Consider the following 17,787-nt stretch of genomic DNA (forward strand, 5'->3'; position numbering starts at 1 on the left):
TATCAATTGCACAGAACTAAGCTAACATCCCTAATTCTAATCCCCAGCATAAAGGTAACAGTCGAGGAGGCTGTCCCACATAGAAAAAACTTCTTAAAACTTCAGGATTCTTTAATCTATTATTATCTTAAAGGTTTAATTTGATGTACATGCTTGAAGATAAAATGAAACATGTATAAAGAGTGTGAAATTACTCCTTAGGAAACCGTACTCCAAGAACAGCGTGTTCTCGCAGGTCACTGCAGCAGTTCCGCGTGGCGGCGCGGAGCTTCTACAAGCGCTTCACTCAAGTGACGTCCGCTGAACACAGAACCGCTGTTAAACGAGTAGCTATTCTGAAGTCCAGGGCCCTGTGCCAGTGCAGGTAACAGGGTTTCTTGCCAGAGGCCACGCTGGTGTCAGTGCCCCAGGACAGGCAACATTTGCCCCTCTGTGCATCACTGTACAGTTTAGGGCTTCCTCCATTCACAAGTCTCACATAATTTCCATCTTTTGTGTCTGGAAAATGTCACCTTCTCGGCATTCCTCCCACGGAAGGAACGGTTAGCAGGTGCAGAGTTTCTACAATCAGAAAAAGAGGCCTTTGTGATAGATTCTCCGTGGGACACCCTTTGGAAAGGTCGGAAGCGGGGCCCAAAATAACTCCAGTCTTGACCCTCCTGTGGTTCTGCAAACCTCTGTTTGCCCATAGCTGCGGAGGATGATAAACAGCAAGGGCAGCATGTGCGGCTGGAGGGGACTGTCCCACGCTGGAAAGCTGTTTGCCTTTGTTCTAAGGGTATTTTAACACATAACAATGTAGAAACTTTGATATAAACAATATCTATATAAAACTAAAAAGATCTAGACACCAAGACATATTCTTGAGCTGGAATTAAATTATATGAACCTTCTGTATCCTATGGCACCATAAATACAGCAGCCAGCCTGTCAGAAGACAGATTCGACTGCAGTGAAAGGTGGAGCGCTGGCCAGTAATTAAACAAACAAAATTAACTGACTCACAAAGCCAGAACTGCATGAAGTATTTCAATGACAATGCAAACATGAAGCTACAGGAAAGAAGATTTGATCCTCTGTCTACTTTTCAACCATGCTCTGAACTTATTAAGCTAAATGACAGACAGAAATTATAACAACTCAAGGTAGAAATTATTTTTTTTCCTTTTAAACAGATGACAATTACATTTCCTGAAAATATAAGATGTATTTACTCTAGATCAAGTGGTTTAATGTATAAAACTATGTAAAAACATACAAACAAGTCTTCCTGCTCGGTATCCTGCATCGATACAAAGTGAAGGGGTCGAGGGTATTTTCTGGTCTCATGGCAAAAGACGGTTAAAATGGAAGCTTCTGCCTTTTGCAATGCTCAGAACCTCAACCAGAGGGGCACACACAGATGGATCACTGTGATAATCAACAAGGCCTAGGGGAGGGAACTCAGTTTTGTTACAGATCAACCAGTCAACTTGCATTATGCGTTTCATTGCAATGCAGAAAAAACCCAACAAACTCCAGTATGTGAAGACACACAATCTACAGGAATTATTTGAGATTTTAGAAGCTACAATAGATAATTTATTTGTTTTTTTAGCTCTAAGTGTGTACTGCATTCAATAGTAACCCTTGTTTCATCTTAGCATAACGCATAAAGATGAATCAATAACCAAAAGGCAAATTGCAGGGTGCACATGACTGGTGACCATGGTCTGCTACTAAGGACTAAAAAGGTAAATAAATCACAAATCCTTATATGTATATTTCACAGTTAAAGAGAGTTCTTTTCCCAAACTGAGTTGAGTGAAAATTGAGGATTTCTTCTAAAAGTTTGTTGGAAAGATGTAAAATAGGCCCTTAGTCTTATTTACTATATTTTAAAAAGAATTTTTGAATTAAGAGTCTGTTTAGATTCATTAAAGACAACTGGTGAAAGGGACACTTAGAAAAGCAACATGCAACACATAAAAAAACCCAGGAAAAGCACATGATAATCACTAAAAATGAGAAAAATAGGGGTAGACATTTGCCAAAGACAGGCAAGAAAAATCTGTATTCAGTAAAGGCAAGTTTACTTTTTTTAAAAAGCAATTCTAATAATAATAGCAGTGTGTACCTAAAGGGCAGGAAAATAGTTATCAGCGATGCAAAAATTACAGAAATGTTCAGTATTTCTTCAGGACCAAGAAGGAAGCAGGACAATGCTCTCCAATCAGATCAAAATGGTTTTTTATTCCCTTGGTAAGTGTAAAGTGCCAGCTGAAAAATCATGATTTTTTTTTTACATAAGCAAATGTGGATAATATGGCCAACAGTCCCAAAAGAGCTGCAGAGATGTTGGGTCTCAGTGTATTAATTTCTAATTGAACCTTCGAATATTTGGCAACTTGGCGAAGGCAGCCGAGTGCTGCTGTTGCATCCACGCTGAAAACCCAAATGTCTTGGAAGAAATAATGGAAAAACTAATAAAAAATAAACTGATAAACAAGTCGTTCACATGGTTTTGCTGCAAATCAGATCTTGGAAAAGAAGTTTGGTTTTACTGTTTGATGAGGTTACCAGTTAAGCTGACAAAGATAACTGTGAAAATGTTACGACTTTTTATGAAACACAAATAAAACCAGTTTAAAAGCAAATATTAAGCAACATAAAATTTAAAACTAGTTTTTTAGAGATTTATGATTCAATAAGGGTGCTTGCTAGGAGGACTTTCTAGCCATCATTACCAAGTCTGACATGATTGAAAACTTCACTGGTCTTAAGGAAAAAGTATAAGACTATTGGTGATAACATTTGGTGATGGAATCAGGATTGAGGGAAAATAAATTATGAAGAGATGAAGGCAGTTGTAAAAAGTATCGTAGAGTGTTTTGGTAAAGGTCATTTATTCAATAAGATATTTTATTATAAGCAAAGTTACACATGAATTAACAAACTATTCAGTCTGCAGTGAGATATGGGGAAAAAACATACTGGAAAATAATTACAAAAATATTTAGTGGTCACAGCGGATAAGCAATGTGAGCTTATATTGTTTTGTTGTGTTTATATTAAAAAAGGGATATGGCAAATAAGACTAAGGAGCAAACTGAGTTTTCTCAAGTCCTTGGTTTTTCTGATACTGCAATATGGGTTCCAGCATTGCTGACCAGTGGCCCCATGGCAATGTTGATGAATTAGAAGGGAACTAGAAAAAGGCTACAAAAGTATCACAAGGCTACACAAAGTGCCTGATCATGACAGGCTGCAAAAGCTCATTCTCTTTGTCAGATAAGATAAGCGATTTCCTTCTGCTTCCTCACGTTCTTGGTCAGGCAGTTGGACTAGAAGATCATTGTAGGTCCCTTCTGACTGAAATAGTCCAGTCTAGTCTAACAACTCCTGCAGCAGAACCTGCGGCAAACTCCTGAAACAAGACTGAATTTCCCTCCTAAGTATCTTGTAGCAATTCTTTTTATTTCCAAGCCATTGCTTGTCACTGTCATTCCCAAGCAAGAAGAATAACTGTAGCGTGTCACAATACTCCTCACACGTGTAGCTCCTTATTACCTCTGTTTTCCCTTCCTCAGGCTTTTAAAAATTATTTTTCTTTGCTGTTATGTAATTTGGCTGGTTTTACTTTTTTTTTTTTTGGTTACTCATAACTACATTAATTTTAAAATCTCAGTCACTGACTCAACTCTTTTCAAATTTGGGAGAAAAGCAGTTCACAAACATTTAAAACCATAAGACATTGTTCTATTCTACATTGCTAGGATTGCCTCTACAATGTAACGAAGTATTTGTGATTTTGTGGTTAGAATATGTGGCCCAAATTAACTCTGCTGAATTTTGTTTCCAATTCCATGCAGCATTAGGAATATCCTTAAATCTTCACCAGCTTCACTTTCTCAACCTCAGTATGAAAAATTTCCTCACACAAAGAGATAAAGACTAAGAGATGATTAAAAAATACCTCTTGAAAAGTGACATGATGAATTTTAAATTATTACCCATAGGTATAACTTTGTGATCCTATTTCTGTTTACAGAAAGACTGTCAGTTTTCCACATGTTAATGAAAACCACATCATTTCCATCTAATTTTCAGAACTCCTGGCAGGCCATGGCTAATCCTCATGGAGGAAGATCAAGGACAACTGCTTCAGCCGGTGCCACAGGGCCAGCTTACTTTAACACTTTACCCCAGGGCTACATTTATACAGTCCTAAAATTACATTTGGCCCTTTGAAGGCAACTGTGAGGCTGATGTGGCCCCTGGTGAGGATGAGTTTGACAGCCCTGCTCAGGATCACAGGTGGGTGGAAATGAACACTTGTTGCATCACAGCACGCAGATCCCCCAGGGCAGCGCTCAGAAGCGGCGCCGGGGCACGGCAACAGAAGCGGCATAAAGGGTAAGTATCTGGGGTATCCTTATTAATTATGATTTTGTGTTGTTATTACTACTAACCGTCTTACTCTGCCTTTTTCTCTCTATTTTCTACCCTTTTGCCTCTTACTATCTCAACTGCAACCTTCAGGAAACGACGGCTGGCATTTATCCCGTGCACAGAGCAGTGGTGCTCCAGCACCGCTCCATTCTCTGAGCACTGCTGTATTAATAGCAATGATGTTAGAGAGATACAGGGAGAAAATCAGAGCTGGCAGATATTTCTGTATGATATATTCACAATCATCCTTCACATTCCAGCTACAAGAAGGGAAGTATTAAAACAGCAGCTACAAAAATGAAGCAATTTCAGACCTCTTTCATCCGATCGTTCTGGTCACGTTTTTTAAAACATTATCTGAGGAGCAACCCGAACCTCTGCAGCGCCTCTCAGAACAACACAGGATGTGAAGAGGAGAAAGAGCTGCTCAGTCAGTGTTTTAGATGATGACTCAACCAAAACGACAATGAATTAAACAGTGGAAGAGTTGCATCTCCATGCAGGCAGGCACGACAACAGACAGGTCCTCTGGGCCATGCTGTTGCAGAAGCCATTGCTGAAGTACCACTGCTAATCGCACCAGCCAAAATTTAGAAGAGATGCTGTGTGAAAGAATCGGGGAAGCGCAACAAAGGTTATTCCAGGTCTGGAAAGCGATCATTACAAGTGGTACAATTCCCGAATTAAGCTAATTTGGTAACACAAAATGAACCTCTGTCAAGTATTTGTAGCAGGAGACTACAATGTAACAGAAAACAGCACTGAATAATTGGAGATCCTGAGGATGATAAACCACAACACACTTGGATACAAGATTAATCCTATTTGCATCTTTGAGACAAACGTATATGTGTCAATTATTTCTTTCTAGAAGATAAGTGGGTGAAATTCTATGGCTTTGCAGAGAGCTGAATGGAAGATATAATCTTATCTTAAAAATAAATTTTACAAACAATTTGTCCTTTAAGAAAATCAGACTTGCTGAATATTTTCTAGAATTCCAAATTAAAAAAAATCCACTAATACAATAGGAACAAACACTTTCTTTCATAACAGCTGCCAGCTCTCTATAACCTGTGATGATTATCAGACTGATTTTGTTCTTTAACAAGTCATGTTATCCAAGGCACGTAACACTAAATTTTGAGAGACACACTGATCTCTACTTCAGACTGTTCATTATTCATTATGTGATGACTACAATATCTTTAACCACTATATGCCTCGTTTTTCCCCAATGGTAAACAAAACCACAGTACTGTCTCCCAGAGGAGCTGTAAGAACTGGGTAATTCAGAGGTACAATTACCAACGCTCACTGCCAAAGTATTAACAGGGCAGTACAACAGTTTTAAACGGCTAAAACTATCTCGTTAATCATCAGTAAACGCTTGGGATGTTCCCACTAAAAGGAAAAGGGATTGGTGGAAATGCTCAGTTATTTTGTTCCCTTCCAGCTTTTACTGACTGACAGAATGCCATCTGTTGCCAGAACGGAAGATACTGTTTATAGTCAGTATGCTGAGATGCAACTTGCTGTCTGTAACACTAGGATGAGAAACAGGTTTATAGTTAAGAGTGTTAATACTCTAAAGTCCTTTCTGCTTTTCTTTTAATTAGACTTAAAAAAAATTACTCTCCTATAAAATTCCTCTCCAGCTTCTAGAAGAAAAGGTCACTATTCAGTCAAGAATACTTTTTAAAAATAGTAAATGAGGCACTTACACATTAACTAGAATAGCCTCTATCTCATCTGTGTGTATGGGTGTGAGTAATGTAAACATCCGTATTTTCTGTTTTCAGATTTATACACCAAAGTTGTCCAGAATGCTCACTGTGCTTATAGAGATGGTGGGTTCAGATTTATAGGAAGATCAGATTTTGATCACGTTTGTCCCAGTGCATGGTAAATTCTACAGCTAGGCAGAAGCTGCTGTCTTTGAAATGACACGAACTACTGCATGTTTCAGGCAGAAAACATGAGCTTTTATATTACTTTAACATAATTTGAGTTTATAGTTTGTCTCATGGGTGAATGGTTTGCACTAGATTATTTACTGCTTTGAGGCAGTTACGTCCAGAAACCCTACCTAAAATTATGACCTTCTTATGCCAAATATTACATATAAAAGGGAAGGATCTTCACACACTAAGCAGATAAAACTTAAGAGAAAGGAAGTTGTACTATCTCAAGTTCACAGACACAGAACTAGGGCCAAGGAGATGGACTCGCAAGAGCAGCCTGTGCAGAACGAGGGACTGAACCCAGATCCCGAGTCACCAACCTGGTGGTCTCATCACAAATCATCTTTTCTATAGATAACTTAAGACCAAATAGTTTCTTATGGGATAAAATAGTGACCCAGTTCTGCTCTCGTTTACATTTTTGCAACTTGGCTGCTGCCGTCGCAGTCACGGGAGGATGGGCCTGCAAGTCTCAAAGCCTATATGTGTATATATATCACAGTACATGATGTAAGACTCTCCCAAAATAGTGAGTTTTGCAGCCAAGAATTTTCTTCTATCTTCTTATAAGGTATCAAACATTATCAAAACACAGAATGAGTTCCAAGAGCAGCTGCAGTTGAAGATAAATGACTATAACCAGTAAGTTTTCACGAATATCAGTTAAGCAAATATTAAGAACTCTGCAAAAAATTACCCTGCTGGTTAAAAGCATCAGTTTTAATGGCTGATACTGTAATGGAAGATGGACCCTAAAGATAGCAAACTGGGTCAATATCACACTTGCTACATGCATCTTACAAAAGCAGACATTTGACACAACATCAGAGAAGTAACCCTGTTCTTTTTCCTCTTCCTATATATATTTTTTCCTTTTTCAAATTTAAAAACATTCCAATTTCCTCCCTTAGAAAATGTAGAGGCTTAAACTGTAAACTTAGATGAGAATATGGAATTTTTTTAATGATTATGAAATATACATATAATTGTAGAATCATTTAGGTTGGAAAAGACCTTTAAGATCATCAAGTTCAACCATTAACCTGACACTGCCAAATCCACCTCCAAACCATGTCCCTAAGAACCTCATTTACACATCTTCTAAACACCTCCAGGGATAGTGACTCCACCACTTCCCTGGGCAGCCTGTTCCAATGCCTGACAACCCTTTCATGGAAGAATTTTTTCCTGATATCCAATCTGAACCTCCCCTGGCACAACTTGAGGCCATCTCGTCTTGTCCTGTCACTTGTTACAAGAGACCAACACCCTCCATGCTACAACCTCTTTTCAGGTAGTTGTAGACAGCAATAAGGTCTCTCCTCAGCCTCCTGTTCTCCAGGCTGAACTGCCCCAGTTCCCTCCGCTGCTCCTCATCACACTTGTGCTCCAGGCCCCTCACCAGTGTCATTGCTCTTTGGACATGCTCCAGCACCTCAATGTCTTTCTTGTCATAAGGGGCCCAAAACTGACGCCAGGATTCCAGGTGGGGTCTCACCAGTGCTGAGTACAGTGGCACAATCACTTCTCTAGTCCTGCTGGCCACACTATTCCTGATACAAGCCAGGATGCTGTTGGCCTTTTTGGCCACCTGGGCACACTGCTGGCTCATGTTCAGCTGCTGCCAATCAACACCCCCAGGTCCTTTTCCCCCAGGCACTTTCCAGCCACTGTTCCCCGAGCCTGTAGCGCTGCCTGGGGTTGTTGTGACCCAAGTGCAGGACCCGGCACTTGGCCTTGTTGAACCTCATACAGTTGGACTCAGTCCAATGATCCAGCTGCTCCAGATCCCTCTGTATGGTCTTTCTACCCCCCAGCAGATCAACACTCCCACCCAACTTGGTGTCATCTGCAGACTTACTGAGGGTGCCCTCAATACCCTTGTCCAGATCATTGATGAAGAGATTAAACAGAACTGGCGCCCATACTAGAACACAAAGATACTTGCTATTTTTTTTAACACAAACATCTTTGGTAACTATTATTTTGGTACTTACCATGGTTTATCCCGTGGTACTTTTGAAGGAAAGACTGTGTGCTGTTTGCTACTGGAGGTAAGTAGATTGTCTTTGGGCGTTTTGAATGGCTTTGAGTTGCTGCTGACAGGGTTATGGCCGCTGATACAGGATTTCGGTTTCATCTGTACTAGGGATGTCCTGGAATTGCAGGCTGGAGAAGCTGGAGAAGGGGAAGGTTTACACATTGAACCGTGTCTTCGTTCTGTAATGGAAAAATAATAAGCTTTACAACACTTCATAGGCTTAAAGAAAAAAAAGAAGTCAGGGAATAGGAAATTGTTCCTAGTTACAATGATTTCATCACTCAGAAGAACACCAGTTCATTACTGCTGTGAATGTAATCAAGCCACATGATAATTAAACAAAATCAACTCGTGTGGAGCTCTGAAAAATGTAAAATCTAGTAAAATAAATGCTAATAATCTCCCACAAAATTTCATCAAGAAACCTCAAACCATTTTTTAAGCAATAAGCAACCACCAGCAGCTGTGTGAGGTACTCCCAGCTCTTTCACCTAAAGAAGGAATAGTATGTAACAACAGCTCAGATGACCCAGTGAAATACTCTGTGACAGACATGAGATTGCTCCTATAATGATTTATGAAGAATTCAAGTGACCTGGTTATTGGGCAGTTTACATTACGACTACTTTATTTCAAGTTTAATGCGAATGTCTGTTGCTCCCAGCCCTTCCAGAGCTCTGCCTGGTTCATAGCTTGGAGGTTACCTCCAAGCACCAACCAAGGTAAAAGCTTATTTTTCTCCACACAGAGCAAATGGCAAGTGCAAAAAAGCAGGAAGTTTTTATATCAGTTACAAACATTGCGTCTAGAGGGCAAGCCCTTGTGTGAGCACTGCTCACACTCACACAAGAGACCTTGCAAGCACTGCAACAGGAGAACAGGCTGCAGGACAGACAGACTTCAGCAAAATTATTTGGGTCTGGTTATTATTAGTATTTACTAATATCTAAATGTCCTGTCTCTGATATTGTTAAATAAAAGTATTATTTTAAGAAGGTATTTAGCCTTTCTTTACAAATTATATACTTCTCCAGGGGAGAATTGCTAGTGCTGGGCCAGCCAGCCAACCACAGCGTACTGCAAACAACAGGCCTGGTGCTGTGAACTGAAATACAAAATATTACAAGAGACAGGAGTTGTTTTTTGCTGAGAGGTGCTACAAGTCCTTAACAGTCGTGTCGCCATTGGTGGGAACACCCTCTCCCCAGCCCCTTCACCCCGCAACACGGGCGGGCTGGCAAGAGGAGCTTCCCAGCCAGCAGGACCGTGCGAGGCAGCAGCAACTCTGGCACCGAGAGTGGGGACCAGCCAGGTACCCCCGTCCTGACACAGTAACCAAGCACAGCAAGCGTAATGTAATTATAGACCGACAACTTTGGACAAGCTGGAGTTTCTCCTTCAACGTGCAGCTATCTTTCCTCATCTGAAGCCTGCAGCAGCTGACTTGAAGAATCCAAGCATCGCCCCATCAGCCACAGGCAGGTTAAGGAAGCAGCAGCGACCTGCTGCTGCGAGGGAAGGTTTTGTCTTTACATCATCAACCCTGCACTCACTAGTTCCATGTTTCAAGGAGAACTAAGAAAAAATTTCCCACAGGGAATCAAAATGTGGCGATTTGTCTGGCGTTCTCACAAGAGAAAACTTGCCAGTAGCAGAAGGATTCATCCATGATTAATTTGCAATAGGTGAGTACATCAACAACAAAGATAAATGCTTAAAAAACATATTAAAGAATATACCAAACTGTTTCTATTAGATCTCCAATGACTACATAAAGGCATTTTCTATTAAAGATTAAGCAATTCCATAGATTCATATTCACAGCTTTCATTACAAATGCTGAAATTCCCTCCAGATTCTCCTGCAAGTGAAGAAAAAAGCACTCTTAATTTTTTTAAAATACAAAAAGTAGATCCCCTCACCTAAATGCCACCTGTCATTTCCCAGTCTTCACCCTGGCACACCCCCCAGTGTGCAGCCTCTGCCTCCAAAAGTCCTTTGCAGGATGCAGTTTATTTACATTCATTTCAACTCACATTTGTGGCAACAACCGTGTAAGCTGTGCATCTGCCTCCGAAATGTAGAGTGCCACTCACACAGTATTTATTTTGTTAAATAATAGTTATTGTTTCAAGATTCACCAACCTCCTCGGCAACTACTTCATCAATTTAAATTAGCTTAATAAAAATTTGCAACTTTCCCATTAATTACTTGAGGACTGATGAAAAGGAACTGCTGTTTAACCAACAAACTCAAGCTGTATATAAAGTGAAACTTTGGAAAAGACATGATTTCCATACATAATTTATATAAATTCAGGATTAATTACTCCAATCTTCACCAGAGCTCTTGGTTTTTTCAAGATCAACTGCCTTCTAGTAAACTGTGTCTTCAATATAATCCTTATGGATATATTTGGAAGTGAAATACACTACTCTGTTATTAAAATTAATCTTCCGGAAAGACGGACATTCAAGATACTGACCATCTAAAATTATATTTGAAAGTCATCTAAGTATCACATGCCATAGCAAGTTATTTTTCAACAGTCTCTTTACACTGGGTTTTCAGTCAAGCTAAACGTTTGGTGCTTTTCCCTAGACAATTTTCTCAAGTTATTAATTCCCAAGAGCAAATCAGTACATTAACTTTGGATTTTTCACTATGACATAGAGAATGGTGGAAGAGGCACTGTTGTCATATGACAACACAATAAAGTGCATCTCACTATTTTACATAAATGTTTACTTAAAAGATAGGGAAAGAAAAGATTACAAAATTATTAATTTGATCTGAGCGTGTCAGATTGCTGATCGTTCTTGTGATCAGAACCAACTGCTATATTGGGCACTTCCTTTTACCTCCTCAAAATCCCCTCTTCCCCCAGAACACGGCTATAGAAACTCTTCCACAGTTTAGACAGACTCTCATACATATTTGAGAATTATCAGCATCACTCAGTTTCTCTCGAAATTTCCTAGAAGCTAAATGGAAATTTTGACTGGTGCGAAGTCACACGGGAGGAAGAACATAGCCAGCCAGTGCCACACAACCACTGCTGTGCTCAGACACTGCTCGCACGGCTAAAATCTGCACGTCTGCTCGTGTGAGTGAACATCGCTTCAGTGTCAGCGGGAGCAGGTAGGTGACACCTTGCAGGTAGGGCCGCAGGGGACAGCTGGAGGAGCAATCCCACCAAGGAGGCAGAAAACCACCATCTGAGCCGGGCAAGCGCGGCTGCAGGAGGCTGGACTTGCCCAAGCATGAAACCTCATAAACAAATCTTGATGGTGGGGACATAATCATAACTAAATATTGACATATTCCTTCTCGAGAATTATTAGGTTGCTTCTCGCTTCCTCCTTCCTTACTACGTATGTGGCAGTGAATCAGCCTTAGACATTGGTTATAAGTTTCAAAGAGAAACAGTGGGAATATACAAGAAAGCAAGAAGGCATCAGCTGCTAAAAAGAACTGCTTAAACTGCTTAAACCAGTGCAGTGGTGCTCCTCTATCAGAGTTCCCTGGTCACACCGTTTTCTTTAATATTTCTACCAATTTGACTAATCAAATTTTATATATATAGAAGGAATAACACACAATATAGAAATCTACTGTTATACAGCCTATGTAATACATCGATTTATGAATAAAAGATATTTCCACATTGAATAGTTGTTATAATATTAGAAATTCACACTGTAACACATTCGGGAGACAACCAGCCATCTGTGTAAGAATTTCTACAGTTCATGTGTAGCCAGATTAGCTCTAGCAGGGCAGGTGAACTCACACACACGCAGCTGCGGACATGGCTGTCCCTGTTTACATACAGAAGTGGCCTAGTCACTGGACATGAACAAACATAAAGGAGAATTAAAATTTTTGCCCCTAAACAATGAAAAAAACATGCAAGACAACTAGAAAACCAGTTATCACTCATAAGATACTAACCTAAATTCTATATGCATTTCAGTTTCTGCAGAGCCTGCAGTGCTGTGAATGCGTGCTCAAGCTTAAAATACGAAAGAGAACTCTTCCAACTCATTTAAATATTTCCAAATGGACATTTACACTGCACATAAATAACAACACATATTCTGTTTAGTTTCTAAATACCAGTTGCTGTCAAATCCAAGTGCAGAGAGAGCACAATCAAAGTTCCAATCCTCTTTACCGCAGTAATCCTTCTGCAACCTCTCAGCTGTCTCAGCGCAGCCACTGCAGCAAGTGACAAGCAACATGTGACTTCTGCTGTCAAACAGTTAATGTATTAATGACATTAATCCCGAAAGAAAGTTTAACACTCTCGCACTGAATTAACTGCACTTTCTAAAGAATCAATTCCAGATCAATATCTGTTACTTTTTTTCTAGTTAGCGGCAAGAGTCTAAAAGCCCAGAGCTATATATTGTCCGAATGTGCATTGCAAACTCTGCACCAGTAGCATTGCGAACGATCTTAAACTATTCCAGGAGATTCTCCATGTCCTATGGAAACATGGATATAGTCCAACTTTCTCAGCCAAATCTGAATTGTTTGTAGATGTGAAGTCCTTATGTTGTTGGAGACTTAACAGTCTCTGAATCACCAGAGCTTCTCTCCCATGCCCTGTTACTCCATTTCTAATCCTCTTTTCTGCATCCTACACAATGCAACCCCCTACCTTTCCCAAAAGCTCTGCTGCAGCTGCCAAAGTCCTCTAGGTCTGCCTTTGAATCGGTAATTCCACGGGATCCTCTCTGATGGGTCACCAGGGAATACTGGCAGCTGTTTTGCAGGAAACACCACATCTCCTTCTAATCATAAGCAAAAAAGCAAAGCAATAGAGAGGCAACATGAGCTCCAGAGCCACAAACAAAGCGTGTGGGAAAAAGAGGTAAAACCACGTTCTGAGTAGAAAGACTTTTCTCAATTTTTTGCCTCAACTCTCTCACCCAAGATCGAGCGCTCGGCCCACAGCAAACCTTGCAGACGACAACACAACAGTAAACATGTTGCCAGCAAAATACGCCAACCGTACATTTCCAGGTGGATTGCAGCAGTTTTGTACTCAAAAAAGATCCTTATATGATTCTGAAACTGCAGATTATCTTAATTTGGACTACAAACAAAAAATATTTTTTAGTATATGCCACATACATCCATTCTTACCCAAGAGGCGCCGCTCAAAATTGACCAAATCAAGTGAAGAGTTTTGCCTACAGTTAGTGTCTTCTTCATTGGTGAGACACAGAAGGGTGCAAAGGAAAAAAAGCCATGATGCAGCCTGAACGTAGACAAAGATGTGCCTTTGGTCTTTCAGCATTTTTTTGTAGGTAGTTAAAACAACAACAACAAAAAATCCCTCTGACGTTGTCAGAAGAGAGACACGAGAACTTTGTCAGCACCAGTCATTTTGAAACATTACTCTGCTTCAGCACGATCTGACTTCCTGCATACAAGAGGCCTAAAGCAAAAATCCATTTTAGGTTGACCCACAAATAACTCAGAGACCCCGTGTTATGGATTACAGCTTGGCATTACATTTAGTAAAAACAAAATATAATTGCTAAAGCCAAGAAAGGTAAGAAAGTTATTTGCTGTTAGTAAACATTACAGAATAATAGAACTCCTTTTAAGCTTGTGTTCACTACAGTCGAGTTCACAGCCCTTTTTCTTAAAACAGCATAAACTAATTTATCTGACTGCTCCGACCACGATATGAATGCTGTTTGTTATTACCCATTTACAATATTTAAGCACATGGTAATGAAATTTAGTATCTCATCCACAACGTGATTCTGTTCCAGTAACGTATCGGTCTTGTTGATTAAGATGTTACTTATTGCGACTCCATACACCACCTATGCACAAATTACAGTTTTTCTATTTACAGCATACTCTGAGGTGTTTTGCAGCACAGCCCTTTACTGTGCAAAGTTGAGCAATGTATACTTACTTACAATTTCAGTAAATGAAACCTGCCACCTTGTACTGATCCCAGTTCAAAGTTTGCAAATGTACTTGGCATTCGTTCTAATAAAACTAAAACAGAAAAAGACCCACACATGCCCGAAAAGCAACAGCCAGCAACCAGAAAACTGAACAACTAGACTGCTTGCAGAAATGTGTCATCCTGCAGTAACTGGCAGCTGGTTCATAACAAGAGTTCATAAACACCTTGTAAGCACTTTCATTTTGCAGCCACAATCTGAAAAAAACTAAAAAAAAAAAAGCCCAGTACGTGAGATTAAGCAAAAATAAACTTCGATTTGATGCCAGCAAACTACAGCATAACATTGCAAGACCGAAAGATAACTTTACCAGCTTTTTTGACAAAACACTATTCCAAGTCCAGCTGAAAAAGTTTGGAAATAATATCCGCAAACCGTTCCACCCTTCTTGCGCTGCGCACTGGAAAGGAAACAGCACAGTCGGTTTCATTTTGATACTTCTTGTAAACTGACAAAGGAAATAAACTGCCAGCTCAAACCCTCCGACTGATCCGCTGCACAAAACGCAGCTCGACAATCACAAGCTTCATTCCAGGTCAAATGACATAATTGGGAAATTATCAAGCGCTAAAATAACCACCGTTCTGCTGGTGTTTATTTACAATAAACACAAGCTTTGCTTTCTGACATAAACCCGCTAAAACAAATCTCATTTCACAAAGTCTGCAAGTGAGTAGGATCAGCAAAATTATGCAAAACATCCTGCTAGAAGAAGAAATGTAAACTGAGCCACTTACAGAGAGGAGCAGGCTGCCAACTTAATCTGATTCTACGACGACTGTAAACATGTACTTTTGGAACGTGAAACGATTCACATTGCCACAGATGCCGTCACAGAAACACAGCAACGTGATTAGGTATTCTGTACACGGTAAAAAAGCAGGCAGATGACCTGCCGCAGCAAATACCAGATCGGCGCTCGCACACACCAACTGTTTTGACTACAGGCACTTGTTAAGCACCAAGTTTCAGGTCCTACCAGTTGGACACCAGAACTGATCCTGTGCCAAGAACAACAAGCGCTGAAAACGGCTGCAGGGTTTTTTTTTTTTCCCCTTTTTTTTTTTTTTTTTAAGGATTGTTGATACAACTCAAGTAACTGCAGAAATGAACCCGAGTCCAAAACTAGAAGCAGTAAAAAACACAAGTGCATATTTAGAGGAAGACACTGCCTTTTTTTTCCCCCCTTGATTCAGGAGAGAAGGAGGGTGTTTGTGTTTAACACAGTGGGACAAACCTGCTGTTTTCCTGAAAAATCTTCTGTTTCTGGGATAACTTGGCATTTCCTAGGGTAATTATAAAAGACAGGAGGAATAATCTCTAGAGTATCACTAAATTACTCTTAAGTGGCCAAATACCCTAAAAATGGCCAAATTCCATGAAAAGCCACACACTCAGCATTGCCCAGAACGCTTCCATTCCTCTTCGGTAGAAAGCACACACAAAAAAGGGTCAAACGGAACTCCAGCAAAGCAAAAAAATGCTTCAAATAGTGCAACTGATTTACTAAATGTAAAATGAAGCTGCTGGGTACTTGTCTACCACTTTTACAAGAATTTTGAGATCTAAAGACAAAGATCCAAGGTATCACTGACGGACATATCAGAGGGACAGGGAAATGACGGAAGAGTGAATACCTGGCCCTGCTGACAGTGTCAGTCTTCACATCACTGAGCTGGAAGATTTAGATTTAACTCTGGTGTCAGGGCCTCTTTCTTCAGCTATAAAAGAGGATATTAATGATTTAGGGTATTAACTTGATTAAAAAAGAGTTGGAGATTTAAGTAGGAATTCATCACTTGTAATGACACAATTCCACACGTGTAATCAGTATTTGCCACCTGACAGACACGCTGCTACTGCAGAAAAAAAATGACAGTTCTCTACTATAAGTCATATATGTTTTTCAGCTCAGTGAGGCCAAAAATCCTCAGGCAAAAGAGAAACCACAGAGCAAGTGAATCCCAGGGACACACTTTTTTGAGTGACACTGTACCAAAAAAATCCAAGGAGAGCTTACGCATGGGAATTTCCCCTGGTGCTGGAGGAGGTGCTCTGGTCATCCAACGGGAAGCTACTGAGACACCTCGATGTGCCTGGAGTGTAAAAACCATCTCGCACCTCATGTCTGGCGCTTATACCACAGGGTATATACCACCCTCACCATCCTCTCACACTGGCTCCTCCAAACTGGTATCTTATCACCCCTGGCCAGTGGTAATGGTATTCCCCACATTTTTTGTTCTCAGAGCAAGGAAATGTATTATCAGCCTTAAACGTAGAGCAGATACATCAGATGAAATACTAAAATACTTCTGGCAATCAAGCAACAGCACTTCTCTTTAAGCAAAGGTAAGCAGGGACAACAAATAAGAATTTTGTGGGTGATTTTGTATGTGAGGAGAAACATTTTATTTGGCTATTTGTTGGATGTAAGATACAAGTATCTTTACATTTAACACTGAAATGTAACAAGAGGAACAGCACTCTAGTTTACTAAATATAAACATTTAAAAGCAACTCACCTATTCATTCTTCCAAACAGGCAACTTAAACAACTTTACTCCAGATACACTGTTGCAAATAGAGGAAAAGTCAGTATTGCCATCCTCTAATGCTTCCTATTGTGTAACAGACCCCTCTCCTCAGACCTTGGGCAGATCTTACATATTCAAGGTCATCTGATTATACATACTTTTATTTACTTACACTTACCAGGTAAAATATTTCACTCTATCTCCATCTTTAATGAATTTATGCACATTATTGTTTTACATACTTATCAGATGTTTCTCCTCGTCTATAGTGAAACTATTACAGAAAACTGATAGTTCTTTAATGCCTTACTTAATCCCAACAGATATAATGGCATTTCTTTTTACAGATAAGACAAGACAGGCCATAGAAGAGTGATATGGGACTACCGAGGTGGTTTGGCAAAAAATAATGCTGTACTATGACTCCGGGAAAACAAGCTATCGTTTTCAGGAGAATTATGTCTGGTTTTGTGCATAATATCATGTCAGATCTCATTCAAGATAACACATCCCCAGCTCATTTTATCATTCCTTAGAAGAAACTTGTACAAAAATGGTAACTTTACTGAAATTAGCCCTGAATAATATCCTTGCAGGACTTGTATAAAAACTATTGTCAAACCTTCTGGCTTTTTCAGCTCTGTTACTTGGGATCCAAAACCAGCATCTGGTCAAGCAATATATTTGTTAACAAGCTGTTTTATAAGCAGAAAAGTAATGAAAAACATTTTTGTTTTAATTTGTGGGTTTGATCTCTAAATTTGCTCCATCTCTGTTACCCTGAGCTTCTCCAGCCCCCAGCGCCCTCACCGATTCA

The 17,787-nt window shown here is 39.9% G+C and overlaps 1 protein-coding gene across 7 annotated transcripts in view; it reads right to left on the reverse strand.

The window, feature by feature from the left end:
- The window catches only part of ATXN7L1 (ataxin 7 like 1), a 115,549-nt gene that overhangs the window by 26,781 nt on the left and 70,981 nt on the right, over positions 1–17,787 (reverse strand). For 4 of the 7 annotated variants that reach the window (XM_080363534.1, XM_080363529.1, XM_080363528.1 and 1 more), the window contains one exon: positions 8,393–8,615. In XM_080363534.1, the coding sequence (XP_080219660.1) occupies positions 8,393–8,615 (223 nt within the window). Of the gene's footprint in view, positions 1–8,392; positions 8,616–13,591; positions 13,633–14,743; positions 14,912–15,170; positions 15,341–17,787 lie in introns of those variants that run through there. The other 3 variants (XM_080363532.1, XM_080363531.1, XM_080363533.1) reach the window with 3 other exon arrangements.

The sequence above is a fragment of the Nesoenas mayeri genome (genome assembly GCF_963082525.1).
Source record: "Nesoenas mayeri genome assembly, chromosome: 1".
NCBI lineage: Eukaryota > Metazoa > Chordata > Aves > Columbiformes > Columbidae > Nesoenas > Nesoenas mayeri.